The 20,900-nt window shown below is 33.2% G+C and overlaps 2 protein-coding genes and 1 long non-coding RNA gene across 3 annotated transcripts; 1 reads left to right on the top strand and 2 right to left on the bottom strand.

Moving 5' to 3' along the window:
• Positions 1-10,719: 10,719 nt before the first annotated feature.
• Positions 10,720-12,017, bottom strand: LOC148200191 (uncharacterized). The gene is made up of 2 exons (XR_015785953.1): positions 11,883-12,017; positions 10,720-10,962 (listed from the first exon to the last, which is right to left on the bottom strand). It is a non-coding gene; the product is annotated as an uncharacterized LOC148200191 (long non-coding RNA).
• A 1,296-nt stretch (positions 12,018-13,313) lies between these two features.
• On the top strand, positions 13,314-15,942 carry LOC148200190 (glucan endo-1,3-beta-D-glucosidase-like). Its single transcript, XM_088113210.1, has 2 exons — positions 13,314-15,360; positions 15,539-15,942. Exons 1-2 carry the CDS (start codon positions 13,929-13,931, stop codon positions 15,766-15,768), a joined length of 1,662 nt encoding a protein of 553 aa, XP_087969336.1. The 5' UTR covers positions 13,314-13,928; the 3' UTR covers positions 15,769-15,942.
• Positions 15,943-16,124: 182 nt separating this feature from the next.
• Positions 16,125-18,461, bottom strand: LOC148200189 (uncharacterized). The gene is made up of 3 exons (XM_088113211.1): positions 18,008-18,461; positions 16,571-16,693; positions 16,125-16,496 (listed from the first exon to the last, which is right to left on the bottom strand). The coding sequence occupies exons 1-3, from the start codon at positions 18,281-18,283 to the stop codon at positions 16,317-16,319; spliced, it is 579 nt and encodes a 192-aa protein (XP_087969337.1). The 5' UTR covers positions 18,284-18,461; the 3' UTR covers positions 16,125-16,316.
• Between the last annotated feature and the right edge of the window lie 2,439 nt (positions 18,462-20,900).

Genomic DNA, 20,900 nt, shown 5'->3' with positions numbered 1-20,900 from the left:
AACGCATTCTCAAACTTGTGAAGCTTCATTCACAGCTTCATGTGCTTTGTTTTCTCTCTCGCGCTTGAGAGAGCCTTCACTGCACTTGGATCCTTAACACAACTGTGTTTTCTGGTCTTGTTTTTTCTCTTTCAAGTGCTGCAATGGAGGTTGAACAACTTGCTATTAACCAAATTTCAACTTACATTGTGATGAACGGGCCACAAAAATAAAAACAAAAATCAAACTGTTGATTCAAATACTGCCAATATGTACAATGTGTCGTTAATAATTTATAAAATATTATAAAAAATAAACAAATTGAATATAAATTACTAAAATTAAGACCATATTGATATTCAAATTTAATGATTTTCACGGTGGATAAAGTCGACAAAAATAAAAACAAAAGAATTATTTAAACCTAAAAAAATATAAATGATTTGATAAATATAATATAAAAATATATATTTTAAAACTATAATAATATTATGTATAATAAATTATTTTATTTTATATTAAAATTTAAGTTAATTAATTTTTTTTATTTATTATTTTGATGTTTCTTTTAATTATTTATTTACAAAACTTAGTAGCTTTTAAAAAAATATTATTTTATACTTATATATTTAATTAATTAAGTTGTTGTATTTATTCACTATCCTCGCTTTACTTTGCAATTTAGAAGAGAAAGTTTTATCTACATACTTCATTCTTGATTTGAATGATTATTCTTTTTTATTTTTTTCAATATTTCTTTTTAAACAGTAAACCTTTTATTTTCTATCTACTAAAACAATCATAAGCTAAAAGTAAATCAATTGGTTTGTATGGGGTGACTTAATGCACACAGGACGATGTAGGGGACAATTAACTATTTTGTCTTTATTTTTAGGTTTAATACCCAACTTTGTTTTTATTTTGGTTCGGAAATCTCAAGTTAGTCCCTTTATAGAAATGTGAGTGCAATGGATCCTTACTTGTAATTATTTGAGTCTAATGAGTCCCTTCCGTTAAATAGAAGGAAACAGAGTTAGTGGGCTGATGATGTGGCAGTTGTCTTTGGTGAGGTGTCAAGACGCAATTGTTTGCGTGCTTACGTGGTGTTAGGGTTCTCCATTTTTCAAATTGGGTTTTATTAAAAATTTGGGATAAAAGGATTTGGGGGTGATTTGTTGGAGATTGGGGGAGGATGAGACCTACCGCGCAACGCCAACCCAAGGACTCTTTCCTTCCTCCACCGCCACCCACTCTAGTCGACTTCCACCGCCGCTAGTACCCCTCCCGCGACTCCGACGTCAGCAGCCGCCCCTCATCCGTTGGCGTCGGCGGACGCCCCACTCTCGATTTCTACAAAGACCGCCAGTTCCAGCAAACGGTAGTTTCCACCATCAACTCCTTCCTCTCCTTGCACAATTTCCCAATCACCTTCAAAACAACCTTCCCCTCTGCCAAAGACATCCTCGAAACCCTAAAATTCCTCCTCTCCCTCCTCGATTTCCCCTCCTCCAAACTAGAAGAGGATCTTCCTTTCCTCCTCAAACGCCTCAATTACCCTTTCAAAATCAACAAATCAATTCTCCGTTCCCCAGCCGCGCCTCACCAATGGCCAGGCTTCCTCGTTCTCATTCACTGGCTAGTACAGATCGCCAAATTTCACTTCCACGTCTCTTCTTCTCCCAAACAGCACAACGCCATCAACCAATACACTGTCAACAGTTACATGCACTACATCCGCGGCGACAACGATGCCGTCGAGGAAGTTGACCGCAACATCCAGGAGAAGATCCAACACCAGGGTTTAGGAGAAGATCCAACTGAAAATACATGGCAGCTGAAAATACACACGGACACCCCCAAATCCTTTTATCCCCAATTTTTAATAAAATCCAATTTGAAAATGGGGAACCCTAACACCACGTAAGCACGCAAACAATTGCGTCTTGACACCTCACCAAAGACAACTGCCACATCATCAGCCCACTAACTCCGTTTCCTTCTATTTAACGGAAGGGACTCATTAGACTCAAATAATTACAAGTAAGGATCCATTGCACTCACATTTTTATAAAGGGACTAACTTGAGATTTCCGAACCAAAGTGGGGACAAAATTGGGTATTAAACCTTATTTTTAGAAGTAAAAATTTATTTATATTTATATTTACATATTTAATAATTATTATTGGATCTTGACTAATAAAATAATTACATCAACCATAACAGTTAAATTTGCAATTTTTTTTTGAATTACTCTTAAAAATTGTGTTTCATCTTTAAATTTATATATATATATATATATATATATATATATATATATATATATATATATATATATATATATATATATATATATATATATATATATATATATATATATATATATATATATATATATATATATCGCTTTGATATTTTAAATATTAAAATCTGTAAAACATTCTTTTAGCAAACGGCATTAACGTGTAAGATCTTAAAAATTCTTTTAATGAAATAGAACTTTTGTAAAATATATTTGATTATTTTATTATTAAAAGTTTTAATATAAATATAAATTAGTTAAATAGAGTTTATTTTTACAAAAGACATTGTTTTTTATAGAAAGAACCTCTTCACCTCTATTTTTTCTCTTAAATATTTAACTTTTTATCCATTTGTTTAAATATCGATTAGAAAATATTGTAGAACTCTTAAGGTTGAAATCTACCTTTTTATCCAATTGAATTATTGAACAAAATAAGTTTTTACTTCTCTTTCTAATATCAATTCGATTTTTGTATAAGTGTTCCGGTTTATTATTTTATTAATAATAATAATAACTTGATAATAATATTAATAATAAAAAAACATTGATAATAATAATAATATTAATAATATTAATAATACTAATAATTTAATTTTGTATTTGTATATGATTGAAAACATTCGACCTTATCATCTCTTAAGACAACTTATTGTATTAACCAAGTGTTAAATGTACTTATTAAATATTAAGTGTCACTTGTCGACGACTAAGTATTACCTACTAATTAATAAGTACATACTGAAGATTGAGAATTGCTCACCAAAGGTTAATATCTATTTGTCGAAGCATGAAAACTAACTATTGAAAGACTTGTGATCTGTTCCAAAGATTAAGTGTTGCTTGCTGATGAGTGTGTGTCTCTTGTCGAGGGCCATGTTCTTACCCCTTAGAACTTATTGTCGCCTACCGGTACCTAACTGACATTTGTTAGGAGTTGCACGCTTCCTACCATTACTGTGTACCACCTGCCAAAGATAATGGTGAACCACGTACATTATAACTTAGCCAAAATTGGCTACCATCACCTTAAATAAATGGGTTATTAGATCATAAGGCTCATACCCATGCCCGTTTAGACAAAGGGTCAAGTATTAAATCATAATGCAGATGACTTTTTATGATAAGTAAAATGGACTTTTTATGACAGATGTTCTGACATCATAGTTACAAGAGTCAAACCTCTCATAATAAGTCCAACTCACTTGACATATTTTCGAATTATTTGTCATAGTAAATACAACTTACTATTAAATATTTTTTTATCATCTATCATGTGAACCAATTATGATAAATATTTAGAAATTTGTCATATTTTTACCAACAAATCAATTCATATATTACATTGTCTAACAATCTTTAAAACATTATGTTGCATATACATAAACGTACAATTTTTTCAAAAGTTACAAATACTTCCAAGATATGTAAAGTATTATAACTTAAAATATTTTTACAAGTTATCAAAATATTTTCATAGCAAATAAAACTAAAATAAAATGAGTTATTCAGAAGCAAGGAAACCATATTGATGGAATTTGCATTTTCACATTTAGGTATTAGGTTTCTGAACAATTTATAGTCTCTTTTGTTTTGGATTAGGATAGACTTGATTTTGAAGAGACTGATTTTAAAAGAATTGATTTGTGTTTGGAAATATGTTCATAGAAAAATCTGTTATCAAATTCTTTACAGTTTGGGGCAGCAGGCAATGTAAAAGCAATTAAGCACTTCCAGTAAAGAATTTATGAAACAGAAGTTATAAACTAAACCCCAATGGCAATAGCCCAAAGATCTTTAAGTATTATTTTAGTATTTAAACATGATATAAATAGCCGTTAAAACATCTCATCACATTCTTTTGGCTAGTGTAGTAAAACTCATTTTGATGGCTCTACTATCAATTATGCAAGGTTGGAAATTGGAAGGAAAAATTTTACAGGGATCACAAAATGATAAAGCATACATAAAATAAAGGAATATTAGCTAGAAATATTTATTTGGAGTTAGAAGAAAAATACAGCTTTTATATTATCTCAGTTAAGCCTTCATCTTAACAAGGTATATAAATCAATCCTTTCTAGAATGGCCTCTAAAATTTGCTTTTATATTTAAACGTCTTTCTCAATAACATGTAGAGTATTTCAATCTTATAATTGAAGATCTACTAAAGTACTTCACTAATATGTAAATTACTAACCATGGAGCACCCATTAGGCAGTTCCTGGATCAAGCATCCAGAGGGATGTTTCCAAGACTGAAAAATAGAGGGTTTTTGCTGGAAGGAATCAAATGATACATCTGCTATCACCAGGCCTTCTTCAATTTGTTGACAGAAACGAAGGAATTGAAATTCACGAGGCCCTTTGAAATGTTTGGTCCTTGGGAACATTTTTTGATAGTTTTCAAGCAGTAGACAGAGCTTGCCATCTTGAGATGAAGACTTAATCCAAAAGGGCTCATTAATCCGAAGAGGCCTAACTAGCTCATCCATTGCCGTAGCAGCAACCTTAGCCATAAGGTTTTTTCCTATGCCTTCATTTGCAAATAAGTTATGGCCACCATCCATCATATGCAAAGCAAGATTTGGATCATGACTTCAACTTCCACCAATCACTTGGTTCAGTGGATTTCCAAGTGCTGCAGCAGTTGAACTTGATCCTATGATGGGAAAAAAACCCTGTTGGAACTGATCAGGTGGTAGCATCTGGCTCTCCAAGTACCTCGAAAGAAGACGAGACACCTTCTCATGCTGAAAACCAATTCACATAAATAAATATATAAATAAATGAAAAAAAAAAAAAATATATATATATATATATATATATATGTGTGTGTCAATTAGAATTTAAAATATTAGTAATCAAAATATCACATCAAATATAAAATGAATCAATAGACGACTTCACTAACCTCTTCCTTTAGGTGGATATTTTCAAGTTTCATATTATGGATAGTTTGTTCACGATCTCCTTCAAGACACGGTGGTCCCCCACAAGATGGGCAAAGCATACTCTTCAAAGTCTCTTGCATTGTAACATTTTCATATTATTTCCATGAATTTATCTCCACAAACACACGTCACACACAAATACATTATCATAAAAATTCAACACCGAAAAATAAAACTAAAAAGGTGCGGTTTACCTTCTTCAACAATTGGTCGTCGCTCAGATGAAGACTAAAATCATCAATTGAAGTCGAAGTTGAACACGACAACACGGCAAGATCTATCTGCCACTACAGCCCTCTAAGATTCCAAAATCCTTTATTGATAGCAATTTCCTTAATTAGATTGATTGGGCCAAAGCTACAAGAGAAACTACAGTGATGATGAAATGGTTCAAAGGGTGCAAAATTTAGTGGGATGCGGGGGAAGAAGGCTCACGGTCTTTGTGTTTGGAGGGTGATGGGTGGTGTTTGATGATGTTTTTAAAGAGATTAGACCAATTTTAGAGGAATGTGGCTAAAACAAACCATATAAGATAGCCTTTGGTGTTATGAAACAAAAATGACATCATAACTTTACTCAAAATCCAAGATAAATACAAGATGGGTAGACACCTCTATTTATAGGTCAAGAATGTCTTCAATTTGTAGTAACAAAACCTAAAAACTAAAACTTAGCTAGCTTGGAGAATAATGTGAAAAATATTCTTCATAAGGAGGAGAAAATGTGGAAAAAATCTTCTCCATTAGGAGGAGGACATATGACCACTACTAATTATGGAAAATCCTCTCCAATGTAAGCATGACACATAATCACTCTTACAAAGGTTGGATGACTCACTCCCTTGCTCACCAAGCTCACCAAGCTAGGTTGAAAACTTTGACCCTTTTGACAACCTAGCTCTTGGACATCCCACTTTGGTTAACATTGGACCTTAGCCTTTGTTGACTCAAGTTGTCTAAAAACCCTAAACTACTTGGCCTAAAATACATGGTTCGAAATAAAACCTACATTACTTGACCCATAATACAAAAACCAAATAAATTCTAGTATACTTTGCCAAAATATAAGGCCTAAAGTTATTCCTACTCTAAAAGCTCTATGGTGGTTCAAAATGGCCCAAGAGAGAGAGTCTAGATCCATCTTCCATAGATGCCTGCAACTCTTCTTGAAAGTGTTTGACCATGGCTAGGAGGTATACCATCACTGATTCTCCAATGTCAATGGCTTCAAAACAACATCTGAGGTGGCTGTAATCGTTGCCAACGAATCAGACAATGCCGATAGCATGATTGTCCAAAAAGTCCTAACAACCCAAGATAGTAAAGTGCAATGAAAACCCCTAAATACTCAAACTTTCTAGATAACAAAAACCAACCTCACCTCAGACTTAGGAAATCAAAAGAAAGACGCAAAGTCAAAAAGAGAGAAAACTCAATTCATTCATAAAGAGAAGCTCATCAAATTGAGTTGGTAGAGTGAAGAAGAAGGAAAATTTAAGCACAAAAACAGTCGGGTTAGAAGGATTATGTTCAGAAAAACAAAATAACTCACAGAGTTGCATTTGTTGTGTGAATGTATTATGGATTGGTCGGTTGGGAGAGAGATAGAGAGAATAATAAGTTTGTTTGTGTAGAGAAAAAAGGTTGGGTTGGAGAAGGGTGTGGGAGAGGATGACGTGGAGAGGCAACAACATTGCGACATGTGGAGGCAATTATGTCCATGGTGGAGGCAACTATACTTGCGAGAGTATTCGTGAACAAAAATAAGGATGATGAATGAAACAAGAGTGAAATTAGAATTTAGGCAAAAGTGGTGAACTAACAACCATGATGAAGACTTACTATGACGAGTCTTCCTAAATTAGTCATAATAAGTTTTTAGTATAATTTCAAATTTTCTACTAAGCCTAATTTACTATGAAAGGTGAATTTCATCTGTTATAATAAATTTTACTTTTTCACCTATTATGATAGGTCTCCTTTTATCAGTAATAAAATATGTTTACGCAAATGTCACGACTTAACTTATTATGACAAGTCTTCTTTTACCTGTGGTCTTCATAGAATCCATTTTTTTTACTATTGAATTATGTTATATATAATAATAATCGAAGTTTGGATTTACTTTTAACATTAATTACAATTTTGACTATTATCTGATTCTAACAACTTACTTAAGGATTGGTGAATCTTTTGCAAGCACAACACACATTTACTTGTAGAAGACGAGTCGAGAAAAAGAAAAAATAATTGTTGAAAAAAAGATTGAAGTTGAAGTATCTTTATTACATACCTATTTGACTTTGTAAATACAAATTTTAATACAATGACCAATATCAAAATAATAATCTTTCATTTTTATCAATTAAAATATTTTCTTAACCTATAAAACCCACCTTATCATTCATTATCTTTCGTAAATTTTTACCTCAATTTTTTTTTTATTATTTTTTCCTTAATTCAAACAATCTTACTCTTATCTTTATTTCTTCATTAATCCATCCTCCCAAATTCATCGTTATCAAACATTCCCTAATTTCTTAAGTAAAGTAACGATGAAGTTACCAAAATATTAACTTTTCACTTTTCTATCTCCATGGGACCTACAAGAGAGGTGGACACTCATGTTTACCTATAAAAATTGTGTCACGTTGTTTAAAGTATAAGTAATATAATTAATTATTTAATATAATACAATAAAAAAATATAAATAATAACAATAAAATTTAAACTAATAATAATAATAACTTTATAAAATAATAATAGATCTATTTATGATAATACATTATTTATAGCAAAAATTATAAAATAATAATAATATTAGTAAACATTATAAAATCCATATAAAAATAATAATAAATTTATAAAATGATAATAATAATATTAGATATATTAATACTAGAATAAAAGTAATAAAAAATTATAAAATAAAAAATTAAATATTTTATAATAATAATAAATTAATTTTGTAAAATAATGATAAAATTATAATTTAAATTTAATTAAAATAATTTATAATGATGAGAGAAATTTTGTCACTTTATAATTTTTTTTAAATTATCAATTAAATCATACACAAAGTTTCGTAAACTTTCTTTTCTTTTCACTTTCAACTATATTTTCCTTAGTTCAAATAATCTCACCACTCTTTCCCTCCCCGTGTTTCATTTTTCACTCCAAATCCATACCATAATACAAACACACCTAAAAATTAAAAAGATAACCCACGTTTAAAAACACACAAACCACACACAACTACTGAAGGTTATATTATAATATATTGTGGAACTCTGTTTTTTATATAAAACACTTTAATCAACATGATAATATTTTACTTGACCTACATTAGGATGAAATAAGTATATAGTTTAGTTTAGGATGAAACTCAATACTTGAAATAATTCAAGGATGAAAAATATATTGATCCAAATTTTAATATCTAATTTTCATGCAAAGCTACTCTAATTCACTTTCTACTAGGATAGCATGAGTAAGTCTCTCTTACCACCTTGACCTAACATGTGAGCTTCTTATAAACTTCACCATTCACTGAATATGTCCTGGTCCAATACCAACATGGTGAAACTAGTCATTCCTCTAAAGTCTATTAATCTAGAGCCTTTAATTTTGGAGCAAATGGAGGTCAATAGGTTAGAAACCTAAATCCTCGCTACATTAGGGAATTTGGAAGCTTTGACCTTATCAAAGGAAAAGTTGCAACCTTTATCAAGGGACAACAACACAGAGGAGAAGACAAGATAACTTCTTCCCAAGCTATCATGTATTTTGATGGACAAGTTGAAGCAAAAACTCAGAAAAAAGTATCAATACTAGATGTCGCAATCAAAATCATAACGGGAAGACAAATCAAAAGTGAAATTATGCGTGGGAAAGATATTACCATCTTATAGTGTTCGTTTGAAGGTAATATCTTTAATTAAATATGCAAACGAGTGTGGTTTTTCGAAATGTTTACTTTTCTAGGAAAATAATAAGAAAAAAATGTACAAATTTTCTTCTTACACCTCCAAGAATGAGTGAGGATGACTTTTTTATAAAATTTAGAAAAGAAAACGTGAAGTCGTCATGAGTTTAGTAATTTCTTTGTAACTTTTTTGAATCAAAGTCATTAGGAGTGATAACGACTTTAAATTTATATTTCAATTGAACTAAAGTCATCCTCACTCATGAAGACTTCAATTATGCACATTTTTTCGAAGGAAAGTCATGGTCAGTGATAAGATGTGTAGATAGCCCACTCAGATGAGATGTCGAACATAAGTAAGGAGGGAACTCGACAAGAAGATTGACTAGCATGAAGAATTCAACAAGAAGGTTGAGTATCAGGGATAACTCGACACGACACTAAAGTAGCGTTGTGAGGTCGGCAAGACATTCCCACACTCTACCAAGCTTTCTAATCTATCTATGCATCTCATTGATTGCGTATTTGCACGTCTTATCATTGACCATGACTTTAGTTTAAAAAATTATGCACAACTTAAGTTGTCATGAGTGAAAATAACTTTAGTTCAATTAAAATATAAATTTAAAGTCATTACCATTCCTAATGACTTTGATTCAAAAAATTTACAAAGAAGTCCATAAGACTCACGACAACTTCACTTTTTTTGAATTTTATAGAAAAGTCATCACTCACAACGATTTCAATTTAGAAATAGTTAGGACTCCATATATAACTTATTCTTGAACGAGAAATTTTAAGTCAATTATCCAATTTCTAAAAATAACATATACAATTACTCCATTATTTTTAAACAATTTAGTTATACTTTCGTGAGTTGAACCGAACAGTATTTTCTACACCATTAAACATTGAATCCCTTAACATGTTTATGAAAAACTCAACTTCACAATTAATATATAATAAAAGATACGAATAATATTACAAGAACTATTGATAATTTTAATTATTAAATAAATATCTATTTTTGAGATATTTTTATAAATAAATAATTGTTTCTTTCATTCGCGCATCCCACCCCAACTCTCCCAATCTCAGTTCCTCTCTTTCCACATTCCCACCCGTATTTGTTTCTTTCATTCGCGCATCCCACCCCAACTCTCCCAATCTCAGTTCCTCTCTTTCCACATTCCCACCCGTTTGTGGCAGTGCGGCAGTGTGTGAGGTGTTGTGTGCGGCGGGGTGTGCGGCAGTGCGGCGGTGGTTGGTGCTTGGGTCTACGAGAGGTAGTTCTTGTTTCTTGGTTTCGTTTCTTGCTTTTCATTCGCATGATATGTTTATAAATGTATGTAATATATTGTGTTTAAGGTTGATGATGTGCTGCTCTGCTCTGGTTTATGTTGTCTCTGTGTGTGCGTGTGTTCAGAGAAGCTTCCTGTGTGTGCTTCCTGTGTGTGCGTGTGTTGAGAGGAGGAAGAAGACGGATACTCGTATCCGTTTAAGGGATTTCCATGTTAATTTAGGAACCATGAAAGAAAGAGAAGAGAAAGAATTCCCATGAAGAAAGAGTAAGAATAGAATCAATATATATATAAGGAACCAAAATCACGGGAATGTTTATAAACTAAACGAATTCATAACATCTTGTGTTAAAATGCAGATCCACTTCCTTTTCCCTTCCCTAGCATAACATCTTTTGCTTCATTTATTTTGGAAGCAAGGTAATGACTTCCACCCGCATCAGGATGGTTTGCAACCATTACTCTTCTGTGTGCTTCTTTCACCTTATCTGCAGTTGCACTTTCCCTGATGAATCATGGAACAGTATAAGTTTAGAAAAACAAAATGAAAAACACAAGATCAAAATTCTGATCTTGGAGAAGAAAAGCATAAGGATTAGTAATGAACTGATAGGATGAGATCAGCAGGAGGTTTACTTTTGCCGAAAGCAAAGCAGAAGCAGGGTTTCAACATCAAGAGTAATTGAATATGACATAAATTAGCATGTAGAGAAAGAATAACTTGAATGTTCTTGCTAAATTTTCTTCCAAGAATAGAACACCTTTTATGAGTGGTCAAAGGATGGATAATCCTATATAGTTGGAAGATGCATATGTTTTCAGGATTTAAATCCGAACTCTCTGGTCACTGTTCTATGGTTTCTGCAAACATAATTTTGTTTCCCTATATCAATCATATGCAACAGAGTAACCGTGTAAAGAACCTTAACACTATCATCTAATTACAGATAGACATGTATGGTAAATTTGTTGAACAGAACTCTTCTCACCAACAATACCTATAAATTAAATTTTCCCCCTCCATATAACAATATTTCATAAGTCCATATAAATTTTTCATTGTTGCATTCAGGCACCTCATGGAGGTGGGGAACAAGCGATACAATGAGCAGTGATAAGAGAGCAAAGGAGCGTGGGAAAAAATACATTACAAAACACAAATTCACTACTGAGACAACAACATCAATAGATCATTTCAATGACAGTCCATTCTACCCATACTCTTCTTTAATGCATTTTCAAACAATTACAAATTTATGACCTAAAACAGATAATCATGAGGCCAATTTGAATATAAAAGGGAAAACAGGAGTCCCAAAGTTTCTAATTAGTTTCAAAACTACATGGGTCAAATTAATGAGGAGTGTTGCAAGAAAAGAAAAAATTGAAGAAAACAATGTTGAACAAGAGAGAGGATCTGCTCACCATTCCCGGGGAAGTTGAAGGCTGAAGAGAAATGTTGGTGCTTTTCATTCACAGGTTCTGAATGCCTCTAACTCTCTGCTGAGGCAAGAAGAAAGGCTGAACACATCCAAAATTTGATTAAAATTTGATTTAGGGCTTGCGTCTTCTATATTTTCTTGAACGAAGGAGGAAAATTATTTTAATATGGTGGAGGCAGCTCGCGAAGGAGACAATGGTGGTGCCAGCTCGTGGCGGCGACGATGGTGGAGGCACTGAAGAACCAAGGAAGAAGAAACTTATATATTTTAAACGAGAAAGAAGAAGAAGCAGAAGCTCAATCGAGAAGAAATGGTTGCACAGAAAAAGCGATACAGTGAGTTTGTGCCTCAGTGAGTTGCAGGGGTAGCAGAGGCTTTATGCCTCGGTTCTGCTAGAAACCGAAGACGCATCCACTTTTCAAAAAAGTTGTCAGCTGCGTTCAGTGAGTTGCAGATGTCAGCTCGGCTTTGTGCTTCGGTTCTTCTCTAAACCGAGTAATATTATCTTAGATTAGGCACCGATTTTAAGTGCAGCCGAGGTAATAGTTGATTTATGCTTCGGTTTTGCATGAAACCGAAGCCTATAAAGTTACCTTATTTACCAATCTGCCATTAGGTTGTTATAGGCAGCGGGTTAGTATAAAATGAGACATATTATATGAGTTTAAAAGTAATAATTGTACTAGTGCCCGTGTCAGGTGAAGCTATATTCAGAGAACCCTTTTGCGTGGAGTATAAGTGAGAGAAGAAAGGGTCAGGGGATTTGCTACTCTTGGCTCACCCTCTCCATGTTCAGCTTCTGTCTAATGAAGACAATGATGTCACTGTTCTTGAAGATTTTAAGTATGGAAGCATTGATGGGGATGTTGTTGGTGTTGTCGGGAATTTGTGTTTAAGGTTGATGATGTGCTGCTCTGCTCTGGTTTATGTTGTCTCTGTGTGTGCGTGTGTTCAGAGAAGCTTCCTGTGTGTGCGTGTGTTGAGAGGAGGAAGAAGACGGATACTCGTATCCGTTTAAGGGATTTCCATGTTAATTTAGGAACAATGAAAGAAAGAGAAGAGAAAGAATTCCCATGAAGAAAGAGTAAGAATAGAATCAATAGGTTGTGTGCGGGCGTGGTAGAAATTATAAAATTTTAATCCTAAAAGTAAACTTTTACACCTACTTTACATTCACTCATTCCTTCTTTAATATTTTTTCTTTTACAAATATAAAAGTTTCCTTTTCTAATAACTATATTATTCCTAAAAGTGATTATCAACTAATTATATTGGATGTAAAAAAATATTTTAAATTTGTTGCTCACAAGATAAGAAATTATAATATATATATATATATATATATATATATATATATATATATATATAATCATTAGTTTTTTTTAATGATTTTCAATATGGTTTTAACGTTTTGCACTGAAAGTATTACTAATATATTTTGATGTTTTATAATAGTTTTCAACATCTCATAAAAATTTCATTAGTCAATAGTTCAATATTAATCCTTTTTAACTAAACAAGATATTAAAGTAAACTGAAAAGGTATTTTTCTGATAAATACTTGGTACATATTGGTTATGAAGCACTTAAGCAAAACGGCTAAGAAATTAACGTAAGAGAGACACTATGCTCTCATCTCTTTCCTCCTAAGATCCTCTTCCCTTGCTTAAACATCAATGATTAAATCCTCTTTACTCCCACCCTTCCATCATTCAATCTTTAATCCCATCTCTCAACAAACCAAAACAAACCCTTCTCATCAACATTTTGTTGAAATCAATAAACTAAGTTCAACCATCCCACAAGCATAACCAAAATCCCAAAACCCTAACCCCACTCTCCTACTTCTAACAATTTAATAGCAAACCAAGTTGTAGATAGAGTAACTCTAAATGCACAAAAGATTCGTATATAATGGTTACGAAACATTATAAAACCATCACCACCAAAAACACAATCACACACCATTCATATATATATATATATTGATCAACATAACCCTATCACAAACACAACATTTTCAAAAGCAATGGCTAGCAACCAACACAACACTCCTTACATCTTCCCACAGACAAAATCCACTGTCCTCCCTGACCCCTCCAACTTCTTCTCCTCAAACCTTGTCTCATCTCCACTTCCCACAAACTCTTTCTTCCAAAACTTTGTCCTCAAAAATGGTGACCAACCTGAATACATTCACCCCTACCTCATCAAATCCTCCAACTCTTCACTCTCTCTATCATACCCTTCTCGCACTTCCACTGCTACTAACATATACCAAGTCTTCAACCCTGATCTCACCATCTCCTCTAAGCAAAGTTCATCTGGAAAACACACAATCTCTTCCTTCAGTGATCTCAGTGTCACTTTAGAAATCCCTTCTTCAAACCTGACCTTTTTCCTCGTTAGGGGAAGCCCTTATTTGACAGTCTCAGTAACTCAACCAACCCCTCTTTCCATCACCACCATCCATTCCATTGTCTCCTTGGATTCCACAGAATCCACTTCCTTTCACAAGTTCACCATTAAGTTTAACAATGCCCAAACATGGCTCCTCTATGCTTCCTCGCCAATCAAGTTAACTCACACCACTTCTGAGATCACTTCTGAGGCCTTCTCTGGCACAATCCGCATAGCCCTTCTCCCTAACTCTGATCCACAAAGCGAGGCCATTCTTGACCTGTGCAGTTTCACTTACCCTGTGTCAGGAAATGCTGTGATTAAAGAACCCTTTTGTGTGGAATATGAATGGGAAACAAAAGGGTCTGGTGCATTGCTACTACTAGCACATCCTCTCCATCTTCAGCTTCTCTCTTCTACAGACACTGATGTTGCTGTTCTTGATGACTTTAAGTACACAAGCATAGATGGGGATCTTGTTGGTGTTTTGGGCAAGTCATGGATTCTGAAAACTGATCCAGTTTCAGTGACATGGCATTCTTCAAGGGGTATCAAAGAAGAAAACAAACAGGAAATTGTTTCTGCGCTTGTGAGTGATGTTGAGGCCCTAAAAATGGAGACCACTGAATCTTACTATTATGGAAAATACATTGCTAGGGCTGCAAGGCTGGCTCTGATAGCCGAAGAGGTTTTCTTCTATGATGTGATTCCAAAAGTTAGCAAGTTTCTGAAGGACACGGTTGAGTTATGGTTGGATGGAACTTTGAAGGTGAATGGATTCTTGCATGATAACAAATGGGGTGGCATTGTTACGTATAAAGGATCTGATGATGTTTCTGCAGATTTTGGATTTGGGATTTACAATGATCACCAGTACCATCTGGGGTACTTTCTTTATGCCATTGCAGTGCTTGCAAAGATCGATCCAGCATGGGGGAGAAAGTACAAGAACAAAGCCTATTCACTCATGCAAGATATTATGAACTTGGACACACAATCAAACTCCAATTACCCAAAACTGAGGTGCTTTGACCTTTACAAGTTGCACTCTTGGGCTGCAGGTACATAAAATTTAATCAAATAAACTAAGATCAGCTTGTTTCAAACTAAGAAAAAATAAGTAACTTTTATGTGAAATAACTTACTGTTAACTGAAATATAATTACGTTTTCTTTGTTTACTTGATATCAACATTTTATATACCTCAAGTTATTAACAATTCATATTTGAATTTTGAAGCCATGGATAAGCTTGAAGAGGCACATCTCAATGTAGCCTTACAGCATTTGGAACGCTGCAAGGTTTTCCTTCAACAAAGGAAATACGAGAAGGCCAACATTGAGTTGTCGAGATGCAGACCATCTCTTCTTATATTAAAAGAAACCCCTAGAGATGGTCCTCCGCCAAGAGCCGCCACCAACGATGAAGTTCGGGCCGCTGCCAACGATGAAGTTCGGGCCGCCACTTAGAACTTCTGATGTATTTGATTTTTTTTTTTTTTTGTATTTCATAATAATTTTGAGTTTTCCACTGTAGAATATTCCATTATCAGATAATCTGTATAGATAAATTTCCACTGTAAATTTTTTTTTTTTGTAGTTTCCACTGATGAGGTATGCTAAATTCAAGTTTTTGTTCATTAATCTCTTGGTGACATAAGAAAATCTGCTTTGATGTTAACAATATGATCATTTATAATTTTATTTTTTCTTTTAGTGATCCAACTATTGATATTAATAGTGAGCCAAAAAAATACATCAAATTGTGATTAATACCTAGTTTATTCCAACTATGGATAATATAACATCTTTCTATGGACAACATATGAAAAATAAAACTCTCAATTTGGTAAAGTATCAACGTAAGTAGTTAAGCTACACCTAAAATATATAGCATAGATCATATAGTCCTTGAAATGATAGGAATAGTAATTAGCATGATCACCATTGTTTATTTAGTATTTATCTATCCACTATAAACAAATAAAATGTTAAGGTGAGCACATAAGAGTCTGTTATTAACGAACCAACTGCTTCTTCTTCTCTTCCAATTCATCTAGTAAAGCTGATCTCGATGCTTCTGCATCTGCATCAAATCCAGCTTTAGATTTTGCCTTCATTTCGTCCCAACCATCAGATGCTTGCTGCTTTATATTGTCCAGCTCAGCTTTGAGTTTCTTCTCAGTCTCATCCATCTCCTGTAACACAATAGATAAAAAATCAATTGAATCAAACTCAACCTGACAAATCACAATCAATTCACAATCATAACCTGCAACTTTGTCCTTAGTAAATCAGCCTCTTGTAATTTCTCTTTTATTTTATTCTCAAAATCGGATATTGCATTTTCATATGCTGCATTCTCTTCCTTCAATGTCACCTCTCTAAGTTGGGCCTGCAATAAAAATCATCATCATTAGTTGTACTGTAGCAGTATTTTAGGTTAATATCATTTCAGTTCCCAAGTACTGCAAATGTGTGCTTTCACTTTCACAAGTTTCAGCTGCCGGCTGAGTCCATCAAGTTTTCTTCTTTTTACAATTTAGTCCCCTCATCTAGATTTCATCTGATTATTAGCTGAATTCACCAACATGGCATACATGCAACCGAATAAATACAGTGTTACAACCAGCAGGAAAACGCAGAATATTTGATAGTTGCGCTTGTAATTCAAGGCGTAAGTTATTGTTTTTAGAGTACTGCTAAGAACAGACTCTTAAGCATGTTCTTTCTAACACATTGGATTATATTTATTGCTAACTGCAGAATCAGGGAAAATATTCATTAACTAAGACCAGGACCCCAAAGAATTATATATTTTCCGTAAGAGACAGCATGTTCAAAAGAGTATGTCAAAGAGTATTCCTAACATTTCTTCTTGCTCTTACAAGGTAATGAACATATTGTCTTTTCATTCTGGGCAAGTCAACGACTTACAATTAGAGAGGATAAGGACGGAGGGAACCAATTGTGAATGGAAGAAAACTCGAGATTCAACAGGTGTAGTTGAAATACAACTCTTCCAAATTGTATAACTTTGGAAATCAATTCTGTTCAATAAACACAAAGTGTAACCCAGACCTAACCTATATTTTTTAATTCCAGTCAAAGATTGTGCTATAGGCTCAGCTGGATTAATCCCTAACACGGAAGAATGCCAACAACACTCTCTTTACTATCAGGTGAATTTTATTGAAAAATAATATTTTTACTAGATTTCATTTCTCACTTATTGAGAGCATGCCTGGAAAATATTATTTTTGCCAATTTAAGCTATTTTATGGATAAAAAAAGAAGTCTTTATATTTAGGAAAATAGTCTAAGTGTGTAAAAAACTTTCTTTTTTCTGAAAAGATAAGTTTTTTTCTATAATTATTTCCTTTTCCCTTTCAGCTTCATATATATACTCTTTCTCCAATATAAAAACAGATTTACATTTGGTTTCCAAATGAAATTAATTAACACGTCGCAACAAAAATTGATTCTGAATACAACCTATTACAACAACATAATCAATTGTACATGTAATAATAATAACAATCCAATATTGAATTAATAAAATTTTTGCAGTTATCCCAAACCAAGCACTGTCGGCATGGAGAGATACTGCTAGAATTCTTCTCTAGCATAATAACACAATAGTATTTGCAACTGTTAGGGAATTTGGATGAGAGAGTGAAAATGTAATTAAGAGTTAGTGGTTAAGGACCTGTTGGCGCGTGGCGGAGTGGGAGTTCAATTGGAGGGCGAGGGCGGCGTTGGAGGCGAGGGAGTGGGCGTGAAGGTGAGGGAGGCTCTGGGAGATGTCTTGGGGAGGCAATCTCAGCCGTAGATCATGGATCAAACGGCGGAGAGAAGCCGCCTTCTGATCCAATTCGATTACATACCTTTGCTGATCTTCGGAAAAGAGGATTGGGATGATGGAATCGTCCTCCGCTTCCTTTCCTGCGCCACCTCCCACCGCCCATGCCAGTAACCCAGCCATGTCTTACAAGTTTACTCTTTCTTTCTCTCTGTTTCTCTTTCTCTTTTTCTCTCTCTTCCAATTTCTTCACTCACCATCCATTTTTTCCGATCTGCGGTGGTTGATTTGGGAATTAGGAATTGTAGTGGTTTAGTTCCTTACAGGCTCGTTAATTCCATTTTCTTGTTTTTGAAATTTTGATTTTCTTGAGCATTTATATTACAGTAATACAATTTAAATGCCTATAAAAATTCAATAACAATTTTTTTTAATATATTTTAATAACAGAATTTTACTTAATTTTTTTTAACTAGGTAAAACATTAATCGGTATATTTAACACATATTTTATCCATAACAGTATAATAGTATTGTTGGTAAAACTTTCATTTTAGAAGAAGTTGTGGTAGTTTATTTAAAAATAATTTTGTTATAAATAAAATTTATTATTTTAAAATCTACTATCTTTTTAAAAACTACTTTTCTAGAGTTTTTTACTTTCTTTTTAAGAGTTTTAACTTCTGAGTTATCTCTTTGACGATTAGGAGATGCCTAAACGATCACGGTAACAAGGTCTACATTCCTATGTCATCAGTTTGTGCAATAGAACAAGTAAGTTTCGGCTTTTTTTTGCACTTCGTTCTTTATTTGAGTCCATGAATGAAGATTTCCACCGCTTATGTAATCTGATCTTTTCTTTGAGTTCATTGTTGATGAGAGATCTTAAGGACTCTCCTTGATCTCTTTTCGGTGTTTCGTAAGTGTATTTATTGTTCCTTGAGTCGGAAGCAACGCATATGCGATTCTAGAGCTGGATAGAAAATTTGTAAGATAAGAGAAGTTAGATTAACTAATGTTCATTTAATAAATTGTTCAAAATCTGTTATTGAATGGGAATAATGTGTTGAATTGTATGAGTAAATTTATATGATCCTCTTGCTGTGTTAAATTACTTGAAATTGTTATGTAATAAGGTAGAAATCTATGAAATTTGTGAAGAATTATTAGGTTGAATTACATTGATAAGTGAAATAGTGGTTTGAATGTATGCTTGAAGTTATCAAATGGTTATAAGTCTTGAATGGTATTAATTATATATATGAAATGGATAGATCTTTGGGTCTAGAAAAAGGAGGTTTGAGAAGTGGATTATTGATATATTGATCTAATAAGAAGTATAGTGGTTTTGGACAATTTAATAGGTCTTTAATAATTTGTTATTGTAGAAAATGAACTCATATGATGTCTAGAATGAAATATTAGTCAAAACAGTATGATATTAAGGTAGTTTCTAAGGTATTTTAGGGGTTTTGGTAGGTGAAAACCTAAAGGAAGTAAATATGATATAAACTATAGTTTTTAAGTTTGTTTTTAGGTAATTCAAAATTGGTTTGGACCTTAATAATGATAGAAAACTGATGCTGGAACCTTTGGTAGTTTAGGTGTTGATTTTGAAGTGAATTTGGCTAGTTTTAAGGTATGAGATTTTGAATTGATTTTGAAGTGAATTTGGCTAGTTTTAAGGGTTTTTAGGTATGAGATTTTGAATTAAATGTTTTAGGTTGATTGTGATGATTTGTAGGATGTTGCTAAGTCCATTAGGACTTGTTCAAGCATTAGTTGCAAAATTTGAGTGTTACAAGAGATATAATTGAGTTTGGTATGATTTAAGGTAGTAAGTTGGTTTGACGTGGTCAATTTGAGTTTACATTTTCTGAGGTTTCTCAGTGTCCATAGGGTCCTAGGATCAAAGTTGTGGGGAAAGTGTTCAAAGTCATACCAATTGATTAGCCAATAATTTTTGTTTTAATCGACTATGGCACTAACTTAATCGATTAAAACATACACTATAGCCTAATCGATTATGACACTAACTTAATTGATTAAAACAAACACTTTAGTCTAATCAATTATGTTAGTTACATAATCGATTAAAATAGGAAGTTTTGCCTTGTTTAGGTTTATGTGAATTCTGGCTTGCCTTAACATATTAGATTACCAATCTAATCCATTATTACTACCAGTAATGTGAAATTTTTACTAATATAAACCAAATTTACTTGTACACATATGGTCTATGGTTCTCTCTTCTTTTATGATCCTAAACAATTTTATTATCAATTTCTAAATGTTAGTATGCAATGTGAAAGTGAAGGGATATATGTATATGGTTTCAAATGGATTCAATGTAAAGGTGAAGTGATATCAATGGTTTCAAAGTTGTGAAGATGAGTTCCAAGGAGGAACTTCTTGGTGGTAGTTTCAAGTATTGATAGTATGAACGGTCGGGGTTAAGCTGAGGTTTATCTTGACATTCTAATGATCATTCATGCTCAAGTATAGAGTGATGAGTCATGACGTGAGAATAGTAGAAGGTCTGAGCCTGAGGGGCCTTTCTCCAATTGACAAAAGGGCGTTTGTAAGACTAACCTGGTGTGGTAGCTTAGGGTAGTCCAATTGTTCTATCACACCGTTGTAGGAACCTCTGTAACTCGACATTCTATACAATATCCGGATAGCCAGTCTAGGTCTTTGCATGTTAAGATGTTTGGGTTGATGTATGATATATAAATGATTTATGTAAGCTATGTTATAAAGGTGATATGAGTTGTCGTGTATCTAGCTTCCCTTACTATTTT

The sequence above is a fragment of the Vigna umbellata genome, chromosome 4, assembly GCF_029865625.1.
Source record: "Vigna umbellata cultivar VRB3 chromosome 4, Vumbellata_1.0, whole genome shotgun sequence".
NCBI classification, from domain to species: domain Eukaryota; kingdom Viridiplantae; phylum Streptophyta; class Magnoliopsida; order Fabales; family Fabaceae; genus Vigna; species Vigna umbellata.
Note: the sequence above shows the minus strand (reverse complement) of the source record. Positions and strands in the feature narration are given on the sequence as shown.

Coding starts and splice junctions, on each gene's coding strand:
- LOC148200190 (XM_088113210.1), top strand. CDS start 13,929: ATGGCTAGCAACCAACACAACACTCCTTACATCTTCCCACAGACAAAA. Junction 15,361..15,538: donor GTTGCACTCTTGGGCTGCAG/GTACATAAAATT, acceptor TGAATTTTGAAG/CCATGGATAAGCTTGAAGAG.
- LOC148200189 (XM_088113211.1), bottom strand. CDS start 18,283: ATGGCTGGGTTACTGGCATGGGCGGTGGGAGGTGGCGCAGGAAAGGAA. Junction 16,694..18,007: donor ACTCCGCCACGCGCCAACAG/GTCCTTAACCAC, acceptor TTTTTATTGCAG/GCCCAACTTAGAGAGGTGAC. Junction 16,497..16,570: donor TACTAAGGACAAAGTTGCAG/GTTATGATTGTG, acceptor ATTGTGTTACAG/GAGATGGATGAGACTGAGAA.